The following is a 19162-nucleotide window of genomic DNA, read 5'->3' on the forward strand; positions in this document are numbered from 1 at the left end:
GGAGAGCAGTGGTTCTCCCAGCACGCAGCTGGAGATCTGAGAACCGGCAGACTGCCTCCTCAAGTGGGTCCCTGACCCCTGACCCCCGAGCAGCCTAACTGGGAGGCATCCCCCAGCAGGGGCAGACTGACACCTCACACGGCCAGCCAGGTACTCCTACAGACCTGCAGCTGAGGGTCCTGTCTGTTAGAAGGAAAACTAACAGAAAGGACATCCACACCAAAAACCCATCTGTACATCACCATCATCAAAGACCAAAAGTAGATAAAACCACAAAGGTGGGGAAAAAACAGAGCAGAAAAATTGGAAACTCTAAAAAGCAGAGTACCTCTCCTCCTCCAAAGGAACGCAGTTCCTCACCAGCAACGGAACAAAGCTGGACAGAGAATGACTTTGACGAGCTGAGAGAAGAAGGCTTCAGACGATCAAATTACTCCGAGCTACGGGAGGATATTCAAACCAAAGGCAAAGAAGTTGAAAACTTTGAAAAAAATTTAGAAGAATGTATAACTAGAATAACCAATACAGAGAAGTGCTTAAAGGAGCTGATGGAGCTGAAAACCAAGGCTCGAGAACTACGTGAAGCATGCAGAAGCCTCAGGAGCCGATGAGATCAAATGGAAGAAAGGGTATCAGCCCTGGAAGATGAAATGAATGAAATGAAGCGAGAAGGGAAGTTTAGAGAAAAAAGAATAAAAAGAAACGAGCAAAGCCTCCAAGAAACGTGGGACTATGTGAAAAGACCAAATCTATGTCTGATTGGTGTACCTGAAAGTGACGGGGAGAATGGAAACAAGTTGGAAAACACTCTGCAGGATATTATCCAGGAGAACTTCCCCAATCTAGCAAGGCAGGCCAACATTCAGATTCAGGAAATACAGAGAACGCCACAAAGATACTCCTCGAGAAGAGCAACTCCAAGACACATAATCGTCAGATTCACCAAAGTTGAAATGAAGGAAAAAATGTTAAGGGCACCCAGAGAGAAAGGTCGGGTTACCATCAAAGGGAAGCCCATCAGACTAACAGCGGATCTCTCGGCAGAAACCCTACAAGCCAGAAGAGAGTGGGGGCCAATATTCAACATTCTTAAAGAAAAGAATTTTCAACCCAGAATTTCATATCCTGCCAAACTAAGCTTCATAAGTGAAGGAGAAATAAAATACTTTACAGACAAGGAAATGCTGAGAGATTTTGTCACCACCAGGCCTGCCCTAAAAGAGCTCCTGAAGGAAGCGCTAAACATGGAAAGGCACAACCGGTACCAGCCACTGCAAAATCATGCCAAAATGTAAAGACCATCAAGCCTAGGAAGAGACTGCATCAACTAACGAGCAAAATCACCAGCTAACATCATAATGACAGGATCAAATTCACACATAACAATATTAACTTTAAATGTAAATGGACTAAATGCTCCAATTAAAAGACACAGACTGGCAAATTGGGTAAAGACTCAAGACCCATCAGTGTGCTGTATTCAGGAAACCCATCTCACGTGCAGAGACACACATAGGCTCAAAATAAAAGGATGGAGGAAGATCTACCAAGCAAATGGAAAACAAAAAAAGGCAGGGGTTGCAATCCTAGTCTCTGATAAAACAGACTTTAAACCAACAAAGATCAAAAGAGACAAAGAAGGCCATTACATAATGGTAAAGGGATTAATTCAACAAGAAGAGCTAACTATCCTAAATATATATGCACCCAATACAGGAGCACCCAGATTCATAAAGCAAGTCCTGAGTGACCTACAAAGAGACTTAGACTCCCACACATTAATAATGGGAGACTTTAACACCCCACTGTCAACATTAGACAGATCAACGAGACAGAAAGTCAACAAGGATACCCAGGAATTCAATTCAGCTCTGCACCAAGCGGACCTAATAGACATCTACAGAACTCTCCACCCCAAATCAACAGAATATACATTTTTTTCAGCACCACACCACACCTATTCCAAAATTGACCACATACTTGGAAGTAAACCTCTCCTCAATAAATGTAAAAGAACAGAAATTATAACAAACTATCTCTCAGATCACAGTGCAATCAAGCTAGAACTCAGGATTAAGAATCTCACTCAAAACCGCTCAACTACATGGAAACTGAACAACCTGCTCCTGAATGACTACTGGGTACATAACGAAATGAAGGCAGAAATAAAGATGTTCTTTGAAACCAACAAGAACCAAGACACAACATACCAGAATCTCTGGGATGCATTCAAAGCAGTGTGTAGAGGGAAATTTATAGCACTAAATGCCCACAAGAGAAAGCAGGAAAGATCCAAAACTGACACCCTAACATCACAATTAAAAGAACTAGAAAAGCAAGAGCAAACACATTCAAAAGCTAGCAGAAGGCAAGAAATAACTAAAATCAGAGCAGAACTGAAGGAAATAGAGACACAAAAAACCCTTCAAAAAATTAATGAATCCAGGAGCTGGTTTTTTGAAAGGATCAACAAAATTGATAGACCGCTAGCAAGATTCATAAAGAAAAAATGAGAGAAGAATCAAATAGATGCAATAAAAAATGATAAAGGAGATATCACCACCGATCCCACAGAAATACAAACTACCATCAGAGAATACTACAAACACCTCTACGCAAATAAACTAGAAAATCTAGAAGAAATGGATAAATTCCTCAACACATACACCCTCCCAAGACTAAACCAGGAAGAAGTTGAATCTCTGAATAGACCAATAACAGGAGCTGAAATTGTGGCAATAATCAATAGCTTACCAACCAAAAAAAGTCCAGGACCAGATGGGTTCACAGCTGAATTCTACCAGAGGTACAAGGAGGAACTGGTACCATTCCTTCTGAAACTATTCCAATCAATAGAAAAAGAGGGAATCCTCCCTAACTCATTTTATGAGGCCAGCATCATCCTGATACCAAAGCCTGGCAGAGACACAACAAAAAAAGAGAATTTTAGACCAATATCCTTGATGAACATTGATGCAAAAATCCTCAATAAAATACCGGCAAACCGAATCCAGCAGCACATCAAAAAGCTTATCCACCATGATCAAGTGGGCTTCATCCCTGGGATGCAAGGCTGGTTCAATATACGCACATCAATAAATGTAATCCAGCATATAAACAGAACCAAAGACAAAAACCACATGATTATCTCAATAGATGCAGAAAAGGCCTTTGACAAAATTCAACAACCATTCATGCTAAAAACTCTCAATAAATTAGGTACTGATGGGACATATCTGAAAATAATAAGAGCTATCTATGACAAACCCACAGCCAATATCATACTGAATGGGCAAAAACTGGAAGCATTCCCTTTGAAAACTGGCACAAGACAGGGATGCCCTCTCTCACCACTTCTATTCAACATAGTGTTGGAAGTTCTGGCCAGGGCAATTAGGCAGAAGGAAATCAAGGGTATTCAATTAGGAAAAGAGGAAGTCAAATTGTCCCTGTTTGCAGATGACATGATTGTATATCTAGAAAACCCCATTGTCTCAGCCCAAAATCTCCTTAAGCTGATAAGCAACTTCAGCAAAGTCTCAGGATACAAAATCAATGTACAAAAGTCACAAGCATTCTTATACATCAATAACAGACAAACAGAGAGCCAAATCATGAGTGAACTCTCATTCACAATTGCTTCAAAGAGAATAAAATACCTAGGAATCCAACTTACAAGGGATGTGAAGGACCTCTTCAAGGAGAACTACAAACCACTGCTCAAGGAAATAAAAGAGGATACAAACAAATGGAAGAACATTCCATGCTCATGGGTAGGAAGAATCAATATTGTGAAAATGGCCATCCGTCCCAAGGTAATTTACAGATTCAATGTCATCCCCATCAAGCTACCAATGACTTTCTTCACAGAATTGGAAAAAACTACTTTAAAGTTCATATGGAACCAAAAAAGATCCCGCATCGCCAAGTCAATCCTAAGCCAAAAGAACAAAGCTGGAGGCATCACACTACCTGACTTCAAACTATACTACAAGGCTACAGTAACCAAAACAGCATGGTACTGGTACCAAAACAGAGATATAGATCAATGGAACAGAACAGAGCCCTCAGAAATAATGCCACATATCTACAACTATCTGATCTTTGACAAACCTGAGAAAAACAAGAAATAGGGAAAGGATTCCCTATTTAAGAAATGGTGCTGGGAAAACTGGCTAGCCATATGTAGAAAGCTGAAAATGGATCCCTTCCTTACACCTTATACAAAAATCAATTCAAGATGGATTAAAGACTTAAATGTTAGACCTAAAACCATAAAAACCCTAGAAGAAAACCTAGGCATTACCATTCAGGACATAGGCATGGGCAAGGACTTCATGTCTAAAACACCAAAAGCAATGGCAACAAAAGCCAAAATTGACAAATGGGATCTAATTAAACTAAAGAGCTTCTGCACAGCAAAAGAAACTACCATCAGAGTGAACAGGCAACCTACAAAATGGGAGAAAATTTTCGCAACCTACTCATCTGACAAAGGGCTAATATCCAGAATCTACAATGAACTCCAACAAATTTACAAGAAAAAAACAAACAACCCCATCAAAAAGTGGGCGAAGGACATGAACAGACACTTCTCAAAAGAAGACATTTATGCAGCCAAAAAACACATGAAAAAATGCTCACCATCACTGGCCATCAGAGAAATGCAAATCAAAACCACAATGAGATACCATCTCACACCAGTTAGAATGGCAATCATTAAAAAGTCAGGAAACAACAGGTGCTGGAGAGGATGTGGAGAAATAGGAACACTTTTACACTGTTGGTGGGACTGTAAACTAGTTCAACCATTGTGGAAGTCAGTGTGGCCATTCCTCAGGGATCTAGAACTAGAAATTCCATTCGACCCAGCCATCCCATTACTGGGTATATACCCAAAGGACTATAAATCATGCTGCTATAAAGACACATGCACACGTATGTTTATTGTGGCATTATTCACAATAGCAAAGACTTGGAACCATCCCAAATGTCCAACAATGATAGACTGGATTAAGAAAATGTGGCACATATACACCATGGAATACTATGCAGCCATAAAAAATGATGAGTTCATGTCCTTTGTAGGGACATGGATGAAACTGGAAATCATCATTCTCAGTAAACTATCACAAGAACAAAAAACCAAACACCGCATATTCTCACTCATAGGTGGGAACTGAACAATGAGAACACATGGACACAGGAAGGGGAACATCACACTTCGGGGACTGTTGTGGGGTGGGGGGAGGGGGGAGGGATAGCATTGGGAGATATACCTAATGCTAGATGACGAGTTAGTGGGTGCAGCGCACCAGCATGGCACATGTATACATATGTAACTTACCTGCACATTGCACACATGTACCATAAAACCTAAAGTATAATAATAATAATAAAATAAAATAAAAAAATAAAATAAAATCTATTATGTACCTTAAAAAAATAAAAATACAAATAAAAAAAAATGTGGCACATATACACCATGGAATACTATGCAGCCATAAAAAAGGATGAGTTCATGTCCTTTGTAGGGACACGGATGAAGCTGGAAACCATCATTCTCAGCAAACTATTGCAAGGACAAAAAACCAAACACTGCATGTTCTCACTCATAGATGGGAACTGAACAATTAGAACACATGGACACAGGAAGGGGAACATCACACACCAGGGCTTGTTGTGGGGTGGGGGGAGGGGGGAGGGATAGCATTAGGAGATACACCTAATGCTAAATGACGAGTTAATGGGTGCAGCACACCAACATGGCACATGTATACATATGTAACAAACCTGCACGTTGTGCACATGTACCCTAAAATTTAAAGTATAATTAAAAAAAAAGGTTTATGAAAATCTCACCTTATGGTCAAACTAAGATTGGAAAGATTTGTCTTTAAGGTTTTATTAAAAATTGGGGTTGACATTAATAGTACAGTACTACAACAGTGAAATTTGGCTTTGTCTCTTGAACAAGATTTTCATGTAATATTAAAAGATAATGAAACGTTTTTGTTTGCCTTTTATTTAATTAATTAATTAATTTTTTTTTTTTTTGAGACAGAGTTTCACTCTTGTTGCTCAGGCTGGAGTGCAATGGCATGATCTCGGCTCACCGCAACCTCCGCCTCCCGGGTTCAAGCAATTCTCCTACCTCAGCCTCCCAAGCAGCTGGGATTACAGGCATGCACCACGATGCCCAGCTAATTTTTGTATTTTTAGTAGAGATGGGGTTTCACCACGTTGTCCAGAATGATCTTGATCTCTTGACCTCGTGATCCACCCGCCTCGGCCTCCCAAAGTGCTGGGATTAAAGGCATGAGCCACTGCGCTTCGCCTTTGTTTGCCTTTAAATAAACTACCAAAAAAGGGGCAGGGGGAAAGACAAGAGACAGAAGATTCGGAAAGTTAAGTCTTCACTCTATCAGTGAGTAAAGGTTTTTAGCTTTTAAAAAATTTCTGACAGCTGCTTGCGGTGGCTCACACCTGTAATCCCAGCACTTTGGGAGGCCGAGACGGGTAGATCACGAGGTCAGGAGATCGAGACCATCCTGGCTAACACGGTGAAACCCCGTCTCTACTAAAAATACAAAAAAATTAGCTGGGCATGGTAGCGAGCACCTGTAGTCCCAGCTACTCAGGAGGCTGAGGCAGGAGAATGGCGTGAACCCAGGAGGCGGAGCTTGCAGTGAGCTGAGATGGCACCACCGCACTCCAGCCTGGGCGACAGAACATCTTGAGACTCCATCTCAAAAAAAAAAAAAAAAAAAAAAAAAAAATTGGACTCATCATTTTGGCTAAATGAATGACTTATGGTAACCCGGAATTCTATTTCATAGTATCAAGTGTTTTAAACCTTTAATATATTTGATGGGGTACCAAAATCAAATTTCAGCTTCAAAATTGCCTTTTCTTTCCTCTAACATTGAAATGCTACAGAGGGCCCCTAAAGCATCCAAGAGAGGTAAACAGATTTGACATGTTACATGGCAAGCATTGTCAAAAAAAAAAAAAAGTTTAATCTTCTTCAGATTATATTTTAGTGAGGGATATTAACATATGTTACAAAGTTGTATGAGATCTCTATAATTCTAATATGTCTGAGTATATGCTATTAATTGTAACTGTGGTTATTATGTTATTGTAGACCACAGAAATAACCAAATTTCCTTGTCAATTGTGTTTTCATCTATAATGATTTAAAGTCATTCCCACAGTTAACTGCTTAATGCTGATGCAGTTTCTGAAAACTTCACGAGCACACAAAATCCTAGAATATGGTGTCTTTTAGAAGGTTCAGGAAAGGATGAAAAGGATCCTAAAAAGCACTCTTAAATACAGGTTTCTAATAACTTCAGAATCGTATCATTTGAACTGGGTAAGAATTCCTGGAACTTCAATGAAAAGATGGACTGGTTTATAAAACTGCTAACCCAAGCAGAACAAAAATTAATTAAATATCAAGAAAATACTTTGCCAGATTTTAAAGTGAAATCAGCTGATACTGAAATTGTTTAGCTATACAATTTGAATGAACTCTAAGGTCTAAGTCAAATTACCCAAGATAACCCATCAGTTATTAGTGCTATTCACCTAGTTTGAAGAAACAACTGGTATTCAAGAGGACGTAAGTCTAATGTTAATTAAGCACGGACTCATGGAGAACGAGGATGGGCACCTTGTCCTTCCTGATTCCTTAATGCATTCCATGACTCGTCATAGAGAAGATAAAATGATCCAAATTGAATATATTGGTGTGGTGACTTACAAATTGCTAAAATAGTTTATAAACAATGTTTGGTCCTATATTCCTAGGAAAACAATCAAAGCTTCAGGTACATCTGGTCACCTGATGGGCCATTTAAACATTTTATAAAAAGATTTCATTCAACTGTTATTTTCAATGCATGTTTTCTGGTTGTATAAAAGCTCTCCCCATGCAAGAGGACTAATGTTATAACACTAAGTTATTATGCCACAGTGTATAATAAAGTAAATAAAGCTTTTTTATGGTTCACTGAGGACAGTCAACCCCTTCACAATCTAGAACCCAAAGACCGGATCATCTAAGAACATCAGAGACAGACTGTCCTTGCCATCCACATTGCAGCAAAACTTTGGAACCTTGAATTTTGGATTCATAATCTCACAACTGAGAAGGGTCCCTCCTCATTCTTAAAAATGTACATTCATTGAAACCCTTAGGGTAAAGCTAACCAGGTAAGTCTCTCCCCAGAAGATGGCATCCTTGATGTGAACAGCTTTTCCCATGATCACAGATCAAGACTTCTACTATCATAAGACTCTTATCTTTGAATATTTTTTCTTGTTTATGCTTCTATGAACAACAGAAATGAAAAGGGGGTCTGTTGTGTGCACTTATAGGGTATACTTTTATTTGTGAAGGGTTTTGCAGCCAGCCTTATTCATGGATAACCTTATACTTTATAAGGTAAAAGATGAAGGCCCAATGTAGGTGAGAAACTTTAATGGTACATACGTTGCCTCATCATCAGTCAGAAACATAACATTAATTTACTCTTCTTAACTCACATCATGAATTAAAGAGAACACTGCCAGGAAGCTTTCACTCTTCTAGAAGGGCATCATTTGTTAGGTCCTTTGTCCATGATTTGAAATAAAAAAGGCAATGATTAGAAACGTATCCCACATAATCGGCTCTATAGCAGATTCTTCTGTAAAGGCTATGGTTACACAACAGACTTTAAATTCTCTTGTGAAAGTTAAGCTAAATAATATAATTGGCTAAAAGAAAAGTATCTGTGTATGTGTAGCTGTTGGCAGTTGTGTCCTATGGAGAAAAAATCTGGTATTGCAGAGACTCAGTTGTAGAGGATTAATGAAGAGACTGCTTAGTTAAGTGAGTAGACTGGTTAGCTCATTCTTTGATCTATTTGATTTTAGGTGGTTTGGTTTATGCGGACCCTGGGTGAGGAGCATACTCCAAACTCTTGGTATTATCCTCTCAATAGTCATAATAATAGTCTCCCTAGTGCACTCTATTCTTTCAAAAGTTTTAAATGTTTGCATACAGCCATCTCCAGAATGTCCAATGGTCTCTCTTCAACTGGAATGACAAGAGCTAAAAGAAATATTATAGGACACCACAACCTACGAATGACATGCTGAGACTGGAAACCCAAAATGATGGTAACTGAGGGTGGCGCTGAGGCCCTAAGTTTTGGTTATACTCACCTAAGTGAGAACCTGGTCAAAAGGGGGAATTTTTTAAAACAAAACTATGGGAGGCCATTGTTTTGGACTGAGCTCAGGTACTAGGCCCCAACAGACCAAACCAAACAAAAATGGAGTTGCTCATGCTAAATGTGACCCAATCAAACTAAGACTTTAAAGAAACACAGATCCTAGACAGAAAGGACCAGGTTTTGTTTTTCTCCTGCAAACAGTACATTCCAGCATAAAGAGGTACCCACTACTCAGTCTCTGTGCCTATCTTTGCAAGACTCACTGTTCTACTGTTTCCCAGTGGGTTTCAAGACCAAATGAAGTACATTTATGATGGTAATACTGACATCAGTGACTAAAGCTTTAGTCAATCTCTCAAAATTGAGAAAATGACCATTTGAGTCTTTCTGGATGATTTGAGTCTTTCTGGATGAACTACAACCTAACTTAATAGGTAGACAAGATTGAAAACCTAACTTAGGAGTATGTGCCTGTTACAATCGCTGAGTCTTGGCCAATCCCAGGAGCCATACTTCAACCAGTCATATACTGCTGAGTGTTCAAACTGTGTTCAAATAAGGCAAATGCCAACCTGTAACCAATCCAGCTATTTCTGTACCTCACTTCTGATTTCTTTATGTCCCTTATTGTCTACCAATTTGTTCTGACCACGAGGCACCCCTGGAGTCTCTCTGAATCTGCTGTGATGCTGGGGGGCTGCCCAACTCAAGAATCGTCCATTGCTCAATTAAAGTCCCTTAAATTTAATTCAGCTAAAGGTTTTTTTTTTTTTCGAGACGGAATCTTGCTCTGTCGCCCAGGCTGGAGTGCAGTGGTATGATCTCAGCTCACTGCAAGCTCTGCCTCCTGGGTTCACACCATTCTCCTGCCTCAGCCTCCCAAGGAGCTGGGACTACAGGCGCCCGCCACCATGCCTGGCTAATTTTTTGTATTTTTAGTAGAGATGAGGTTTCACTGTGTTGCCAGGATGGTCTCGATCTCCTGACCTCGTGATCTGCCTGCCTTGGCCTCCCAAAGTGTTGGGATTACAGGCATGAGCCACTGCACCTGGCCCTGAAGTTTTTCTTCTAACAATATATAATACAGGTTAAACATCCCAAATCCAAAACTCCAAAATCTGAAATCCTGCAAACTCCAAAATTCTTTGAGCACTGACAAAGGAAACGCTCACTGAAGCATTTCAGATTGCAGATTTTCAGATTAGGGAAGCTCAACTAGTATAACACAAATATTTGAAAATCCAAAATTCAAAATACTTCTGGTTCCAAACATTTCAGATAAGGGATACTCAATCTATAATACCATTTTATGCACAAAAGACAAAGAACCATAATATTACCCAGTTTTTTCCATAGGTGTCTTTCACCTCCAAGTATGGTCTCAAAAGAATGCACATGACCATGTGCATGAGAATCATCCAGGCTGCATATTTAAAAAGCATATCTCAGAACCACAAAATCAGATGTTTTGAGTGAGGCTCAAGAATCTGCATTTCTTTATAAAAAGTAAGTACCCAAAGTTTACAAACCACTGCAAGGATTAAAAAAAAATGGGTGATTTTATTTCTTTCTTCTTTATACTTGGGTCTTCTACATTTTTCTACAGAAAACATATACAGATAGTCCCCATATAATGGTTTGACTTACAATTTTTCTACTTTATGATGGTGCAAACGTGCTACACATTCAATAGAAACTACTTCAAGTACCTATACAACTATTCTGCTTTTTACTTTAAAAGTAAGCCTATTCAGCCGGGCATGGTGGCTCACACCTGTAATCCCAGCACTTTGGGAGGCCAAGACAGGTGGATCACGAGGTCAGGAGATCGAGACCATTCTGGCTAACACAGTGAAACCCCGTCTCTACTAAAAATACAAAAAAACTAGCTGGGCGTGGTGGCGGGCGCCTATAGTCCCAACTACTTGGGAGGCTGAGGCAGGAGAATGGCGTGAACCTGGGAGGTGGAGCTTACAGTAACTCGAGATCATGCCACTGCACTCCAGCCTGGGCAACACAGCAAGACTCTGTCTCAAAAATAAATAAATAAATAAATAAATAAATAAATGAAAATAAAATAAATAAGCCTATTCAACACTTTATTATGAAATAGGCATTGGTTAGATTATTTTGCCCAACTATAGACTAATGTAAGTGTTCTGCACACATTTAAGGTAGGCTAAGCTATGATGTTCAGTAGGTTGGATGTACTAAATGCTTTTTTGACATAATATTTTCAACTTATAATGGGTTTACTGGGATGTAATCCCATTGTAAGTCAAGGAGAAAGTGTATTTCTTTTATAATTGGGTAGGGGAGGATGAGAGGGGTAAGCTGTTGTATTTTGATAAAGCCAGGGGAATGGTGAAGGAGGGAAAGAGCTTGTTTCTCCTTTTTCTCCTGCCCAAGTGTCTAGAGAGGATAAAAAGGGGCCACATTTACTTCTTCCTAGAGCAGGCCTGAGGGAGCACAGGTATTTTTCCCTATTAGTGTCCTTCACTAATCAGGTCAAACTGTGGAAGCACTTGCCTCAGTTCTTCATTTAGCGAGGGCTAAATGCTCTGAGGGTTATGGCTTTTTTGCCATCTTCCCACATTTTCTGTTGGAAAAGGCCATTCTCCAGTCCTGGTTCTCTGGAGCTGTGGGGGACTGTGCTATGGCACAGGATCCCAGTAAAGGGAGGTAAAAGAAGAGTGTGAAGAAAAAATAATCTGTTAAGGGTCACATTGCTAGGGATGCCAGGCTATATACACATCTATTTACCCATGGATTCAATAACAGTATATGGGTGAAGAACATGAAGTAAGACAAATCTCGAGTTAAGCCCTGTTCCCATCACTTACTAGCAAGCTATTTAACCCCTTGAAGTCTCAGAATGCTCATCCATAAAACAAGACAAATACTTATTTTTATAGGGTTGCTGTAATAGATAATACATATCAATTACTATGTGCCAGGTTCCATGCTAATAAGGGCTGAAGATACAGAGATAAAATAAATATAACTCATGATCTCCAAAATTCCCTACTTACAACTTTTTAAATGAAAAGTCCAGAAATGGGTCAATAATTCTAATAACTCATCAACCACAGGAACACTTCTATATGTAACAACTTGATAGCTGAGGCATCTCAATTCTCTGCTTTAGCTGGTTGAATAAACAGTGCCCCAGTGAATACTTCTTTTTTGGCACAGGGCAAGGATCAAGATGATGCCTGGCTTGACCCTTGTGAATAATAGGACACAATAATAAGAATTTCAAATTAGGTTTTGCTTGTATTCATCACTACCTGTACATTTACAATTTATATTTTTTGACAAGAATCTGATTATCACAGAAGAGTGAAGGACTGGGCTGTGTTCCATGCCAATGATATCAGCTATGACAAATGATTGCAGAGTTCTTTTGCAATTATAAAATGCTACATAAATGCTGAAATAAAAAAAGAAAACCATTCTTGGGTTTATTTAACTAATTTCATGTTGCTAGATAATTTTTTGGTTTCACACTTCAGTAAGAATACCTCTAGAGGCTAGAGGAAACAAAAGGAAAAAAACCTGCTGTTTCAGGAAGCCTTGGGTATGATCAGATCCCATGTTTAATCCCACTCCAGTCACACAGAATAATGTGAGCCACTTGGCTCAAGTTTTAAGATGCTTCTTTTTTGAGACTATAAGATTAGTATGAATTCAAGACACACAACTGTGTTAACTGTTTGCTTCAAGCACACCAGTTACAGGAAACAATGAACAGTGCATATCAGAGGGAAAGAAAAGCAATCAACACATAATAGAGAGAAAGTGGCTGTTATTAACTACATAATAAGAGGTTAGTTTGATTGAGCTTAGCATGTTGTACTTTTGGTTCAATGCTTTCTGAGGACTGGGCAGGGGGAAGGGAGGAAAGGGAATCAACGTGTTTTCCAAGCCTAGGTTACCTCTGAGTAAACTGTGAAAGATAACTGCATAGTCACTAAAAAGGAAAGCTGTGAAGATAAAGAAATAAAAAAGCTTTAAATTTCTTAAAAATCCAAGTACAGACACACATATACACACATACCCCTGCCTGACTGATTACATTTTAAAATTTCCCTAAAGCCTACCATAAATGTACTCAATCTACAGATAAGAATCCTGCTTGTGCAATAGGTGTTTCAGAAAAGTTTGGCTGGAGAAAAAAAAGGCTGCAAACTAAACCAAGTCAAACACATTAGGACAGCATACTATGTAAAAGACCACTTCCTACTAATCCTTTTGACAAACTAAAGATTGTTTGTTATTAAAAGTAATCTTCTTCCATGATATAGAGGGTTCTAGATGCCCAGAGGTATGTACCCTTTAAAACAGGGCTCACCACAGCAACATCCACGCACAAAACTTCATTTGGTCTTGTGCCCTATTTCTTAACCATCACTGGCTCTGATTCCTCTCCTCAGGCTCACCCATAACGGCTGGTTGTTCCTGATTTTCCTCTGGTTTTAGAACTCAGCCTACACCTCAACCATGGCAGGGAGCTTTGATCATCCTCCTAAATCCCGACCAGGATCCCTTTCCCTCTTTTTGGCTTTGCTACTTCTCTGTTGGAAGTCACAGTGTAAAGCAGTCCCATCCTTTTAGCCTGAGCTGACTTCCCAACCCACCTCTTTTTCCCCTCCCTACTCCTTTCCTACCTCTGCTCAACTTGTTTGTTTCATAAGCCTAGATTTTTATCTACCTTTTTTCCAAAGTTGAAATCACCTGGACTTATTTCTAGGGGCTCTTCTACTTGTTCAAAGAAGCGAAAAAAAATCATTAACAAACATAGAGGAAAACAGCTAAGGTACAGCACAGAGGTTCTCAAAGTGTGGTACTTGAAAGAGCAACATCAGCATCACCTGATAATTTCATAGAAATGAACATTGTCTAGCCACCCCAGGCCAATTGAATAAAAAACTCTGAAGGTGGGCACAGCACTCTACATTTTAATACGTCTTCTGGGTGATTTTCATGCACACTGAAGTTTAAGAACCTCTGGGTCTGGAAGAAAAGAAGATGTCTGACAAATGTTTTAGATAAAATGAGGCATCTCATTAAACAGAATCAAGTCTATATTTTTGACACAGAAGAATATCTAAGATATTCTACATAAAGGAAAAAGCAATTGTAAAACCATGGGTATAATTTTGTAAAAAAATTTTGAAAATGTACTTCTACATACAAAAATGTCTAGAAGGTTACATGCTAAACTGTTAACAGTGGCTAACTTAGGAGAGATTTTACTTTTTCTTTATGAATATCTGTATTTTTAAATCTATAAGCATGTATTATTTTATAATTTTAAAAAATGATTAATTTAGACGTCTTCTACTGCTCTCTAGCAAAACTCAAGAGGTAAAAATCAACTCATTCCCCAATAGGCTTCAGTGTCTGGACTAATCAACCTTTGTGATGCTTTAGGGAATTCTAGAGGAAGTGAGGCAGAGATAGTGCTCAGTCCTCCATGACTCAATCAGTGCTTATATGTAAAGCCTCTGTGCCAGGAAATGACAGGCCACAAAGCCTAAGAGATTTCTGCCCTTCTTAAATAGGCCAACTCAAAAAGAGGATGGTGGGGCTCTATGGGAAAACAGAACAGACAAAAACTTAAGGGTTGTCTTGGAAGATGCCAATTTATTTCTAGGAAAATCTTCTTTGTGCAGAAATTATATATTTAAGTGGCCCATTTTTTACCCCCATTCCTGACCTGGCAATCATTCTGCAATTACGTTCACCCTTCTTCAAGCTGGCTCCAAGTATATACAGCATATGGTTGTGGTAGACTAAAAAGGGGCTTGAAAATAAAATAGGTTGGTAGTAAATGATCCAGGGCAAAATAAAAAGAACGTAAAAAAGAGGTGCAGGTATACACACATACCCAAGATCAAGTCAGGTTCTTACAAATATCCTTTACCTTATGATGCATCAAGGGAAAAACCCTGACACTTCCAGGGATTCCTCTCATGCAACCACTCAGTCCTTTCACTTTCTGGCAAGCTTTCCATCAGAAGCACTACATGCATTCATAAAGGATCCCAAAGCACTTTACCTGTATTATAGTCATACATAGAGAAAACTTGGTGTGATTTGTACACATCCACTCCCTCTTCACTGCCCTGCTCATTGTAAGTTTGGCAGAATCAGAATATGGTTGTCTCCTGCAGAACAGGAGTTGCCCCAGAAACCAGAGAAACTTGGTAAGAAAAGCTTTCAGTAACTTTTAATAAGTGGTTCATCCTAGCTAAAGAAAAAACTTTTATCCGGGGTCCTGTACTTTGACCTAGGAAAGTTGATAAAGGTTACTCCAATTTTTTCTATCTACCAAGATAACTCTCTACTTCTGGAACCCTAACTACACCAGAAGACAAGAGATCTTACCAATGTCCCCGATATTTTCATTGCCATATGAAAAGAAATTATTTTTGTGGCTGCAGCCACCTTTTGAAGAGCCCACCAGTCTATGGCTCTGCCACATATTGTGTTTCAATTTAGAAAACTGCAGCACAATGTGATCATGTGGTAGAATGGAGATAAAATCCAGTGCTTGGTTTGCATGACATAAGATAAAGAGTACAGGCACTGGAGTCAGAGTTTGAATTCCACGTCTATATTACATTAGATTTGGGCAGATGATTCTACCTTTCTAAACCTCAGTGTTCTTATCAATGAAGTAGGAAGAAAATGCTACTTTACAGTGTTGTTAAATAATTAAAAGTATTTAAGGGGAGAGCAGGAATCAGAAGTTAGCATTTAATGGGTACAGAATTTCAGTCTGGGATAGTAAAAAAGCTCTAGAGATGGACAGTGGTGATGGTTGTACAACAAAGTGTGGCCAGGTGTGGTGGCTCACGCCCATAATCCCAGCACTTTGGGAGACTGAGGCGGGCAGATCACTTGAGGTCAGGAGTTCGAAACCAGCCTGGCCAACATGGTGAAACTCTGTCTCTAGTAAAAACACAAAAAGTTAGCTGGGTGTGGTGGCGTGTGCCTGTAGTCTCAGCCACTCAGGCGGCTGAGGCAGGAGAATCACTTGAACCTGGGAGGGAGAGGTTGCAGTGAGCCGAGATCATGCCACTGCACTCCAACCTGGGCATCAGAGAGAGATTCCATCTCAAAAAAACAAAAAACAAAAACAAACAAAAAAACAAAAAACCAAAGTGAATGTACTTAATGCCATTGAAATGTACACTCAAAAATGGTTAAAATTTTGTATGTATATTTTAGCACAATTATGTAAGAGTCCTAGCAAAGTGCCTGGCTCTCAGTAGATACTCAAGAAATGCTAGACCCATTCCTCTTAAAAAAAAGAAAAAAAAAAAAAAAAAGAACCTACAGTAAAATAAAATCATGCTCCTTTCCCTATTTAATTGTGAGAAACTTTGATTCTAAGGCAAAGCCAGCTGGCCCCAATACCAGGTAGTGCCACAGTAAGTATCTGGGTAGGAAGGAGAAGGAAGTCTGTTCAGTTCCGTTTACCTCCACCCCGTTATGGTGTCTCCCAGAATATCAATCCTCTAGACCCTAACATATTGAAATAAAAAAAAAAGCCGGGACACTTAAACCAGTTTCCAAACCAGACTTCAGGTCATGAGGAAAAAAGTATTCTGAGTGGCAGCTGGCTCCTGGAAGCAGTGGAGAGATAAGAGGCTAGTGCTGAACACCAACTAGATGAGTCTGGATCCTATGCCGGTCCCTGGCATTAAGATGATCTGTATTTCTCAGCCAGTATGGTGGCTCACACCTGTAGTCCCAGCACTTTGGGAGGCCGAGGCGGGCGGATCACGGGGTCAGGAGTTCGAGACCAGCCTGACCAACATGGTGAAACCCCGTCTCCACTAAAAATACAAAAATTAGCAGGGCATGGTGGCGCATGCCTGTAATCCCAGCTACTCAGAAGGCTGAGGCAGGAGAATGGCTTGGACCCGGGAGGCAGAGGCTGTAGTGAGCCAAGATTGCACCACTGCACTCCAGCCTGGGCAACAGAGTGAGACTCTGTCTCAAAAAAAAAAAAAAAAAGATGGTCTGTATTTCTCTCAGACGCCTTTGGTTGCATCTAATGGACACAGAGGATCAAAGATTCAAAGACCCTTGGTAAAGGAGGATTAAAAATGCACTTGTCTGCAGTTCAGGGAAAACAATGAATGATTATGTGTTGTAAGTCATAAAACAGAGAAGGGGAAAAATAGATGACCTATTTCTAGGCATATCAGGACACTGTTTCTGATGGGCAGGCTTAATTAAATCTTAATGCAATATTCAGAGATGATCATCAACACCTCACAATTTTAGCTCAAGGAGAATGAAATGCTTGGGGTACCAACACCCAATCAATTCCAAACAATACTTACTTTAGGGTCTGAGCTCTTGAACTTCAACCTTTCCACCAATTCGATCATAGCAGCCTTCAGTCCACCTGAGTCTTTGCTCTATAAGAAAGAAAAGTGAGGGGTCACTAGACAGCATTTTGTTGCTCTCTCAAACACAAACAGCATTTTGGAAGACAATGAAATAGTAAGCAATTTTTTCTTAGCAGCCAAGAGAGCTAAACAACTAAGGAGAGGTGCATTGCCCCTCTTTCCCTTCTCTATGGACAAAGAGTGTCAGGACATAAATTACCCAGTGACTGGCACAACTATATGAAATGAAAATTAAATACAATTTGTATAGGCTGACTCATTTGTATAGGCTGCTTCATCTCAGGCTCAACTGTGCTGGTGTTCACTGCAGCTCTACAAAAGACAGTTCCATACAAGATGTCTATTTTACAGACTAGTAATTTTTATTTTGAACCTTTATGCATCAGCTATAGAAGTATGCAATATTAAATATACTTATAAAAATTAAAACAAAGAAAATAGTCTGAAATTTAATTATGAATGGAACTGTAGTGTGCTGATTAAGAATACAGGTTTTTTAACTGGGTGTGGTAGCTTGCACCTGTAATTTCAGCTACTCAGGAGGCTGAGGCAGGAGCATTGCTTAAGGCCAAGAGTTCAAGACCAAGAAAAACCATAAAACTCACAGGTTTTTGAGTCAGACATATACAGTTCCAATTTTGGATTTGCCATTAACTAGTTGATTAATTTCAGGCAAATTACTAAATGTCTCAAAACCTTCTCCCCCTTCTATAAAATAGTGATAATAAACTGGGCTATTTTGGGGCCTAACTGAAAGTGTTTTAAAAGATATTAGCACAGTATGTGGCACACAGTGAGTGCTCAAAAATTTCATATGCTATTACTATTATTACAGTATAATGATTTAGAATAGCACAGTTCAATAAAAGACTAATGTGAGCCCCAAATGCAAGCGTATGTATATAATTTTATAATTGCCACAATTAAAAAGTAAAATTGATTTTGATATATTTTACTTAACTCAGTATATTCAAAATATCATTACAACATGTAATTTCAATATGAGATTTCTTTTTCATGCTAGGTCTTTGAAATCTAGTATTTCACAATTACAGCCCAATCAATTTAAACCAGCCACATTACAAGTGCTCCAAAGCCACATGTGACTAGTGACTACTATATTGGTCAGTACAGATTTAGAGCACAGACTAGAGCTGTATGACCTTAGGCAAGTTACTTAGCCTCTCTCTGTCTCAATTTCTTTATCTGTAAAATAGAGCCAATAACTGTCTATTTCACAGGACTGTAGTAAGATCAAATTAGTTAATGTATGTCAAGGTACTCAGAACAGAGCCTGGCACATGGTAAATAAAAAAGGAAGTATGAAACAGTTTTATTACTATCTGTCTCCCTCGTGATATTTTCAGTTCCTTAAGGGTAAGAACTGTATTTTTTTATATCCCTGTATCTCTTATGCCTAGCATCTAGATGTTGTAAAAAGTCTGAACAAATCAATAAATGAACATAAAATCTCAAGACATGAATGCCATAATAATAATACAT

The 19162-nt window shown here is 39.2% G+C and overlaps 1 protein-coding gene across 2 annotated transcripts in view; it reads right to left on the reverse strand.

Moving 5' to 3' along the window:
* Positions 1-19162, reverse strand: part of TRIM44 (tripartite motif containing 44) — a 147181-nt gene that overhangs the window by 106908 nt on the left and 21111 nt on the right. For both annotated transcript variants that reach the window (XM_054438649.2, XM_063671002.1), the window contains exon 2: positions 17591-17668. In XM_054438649.2, coding sequence (XP_054294624.1) covers positions 17591-17668 — 78 coding nt within the window. The remainder of the gene's footprint in view (positions 1-17590; positions 17669-19162) is intronic.

This window comes from Pongo pygmaeus, chromosome 9 (genome assembly GCF_028885625.2).
Source record: "Pongo pygmaeus isolate AG05252 chromosome 9, NHGRI_mPonPyg2-v2.0_pri, whole genome shotgun sequence".
Lineage (NCBI taxonomy): Eukaryota > Metazoa > Chordata > Mammalia > Primates > Hominidae > Pongo > Pongo pygmaeus.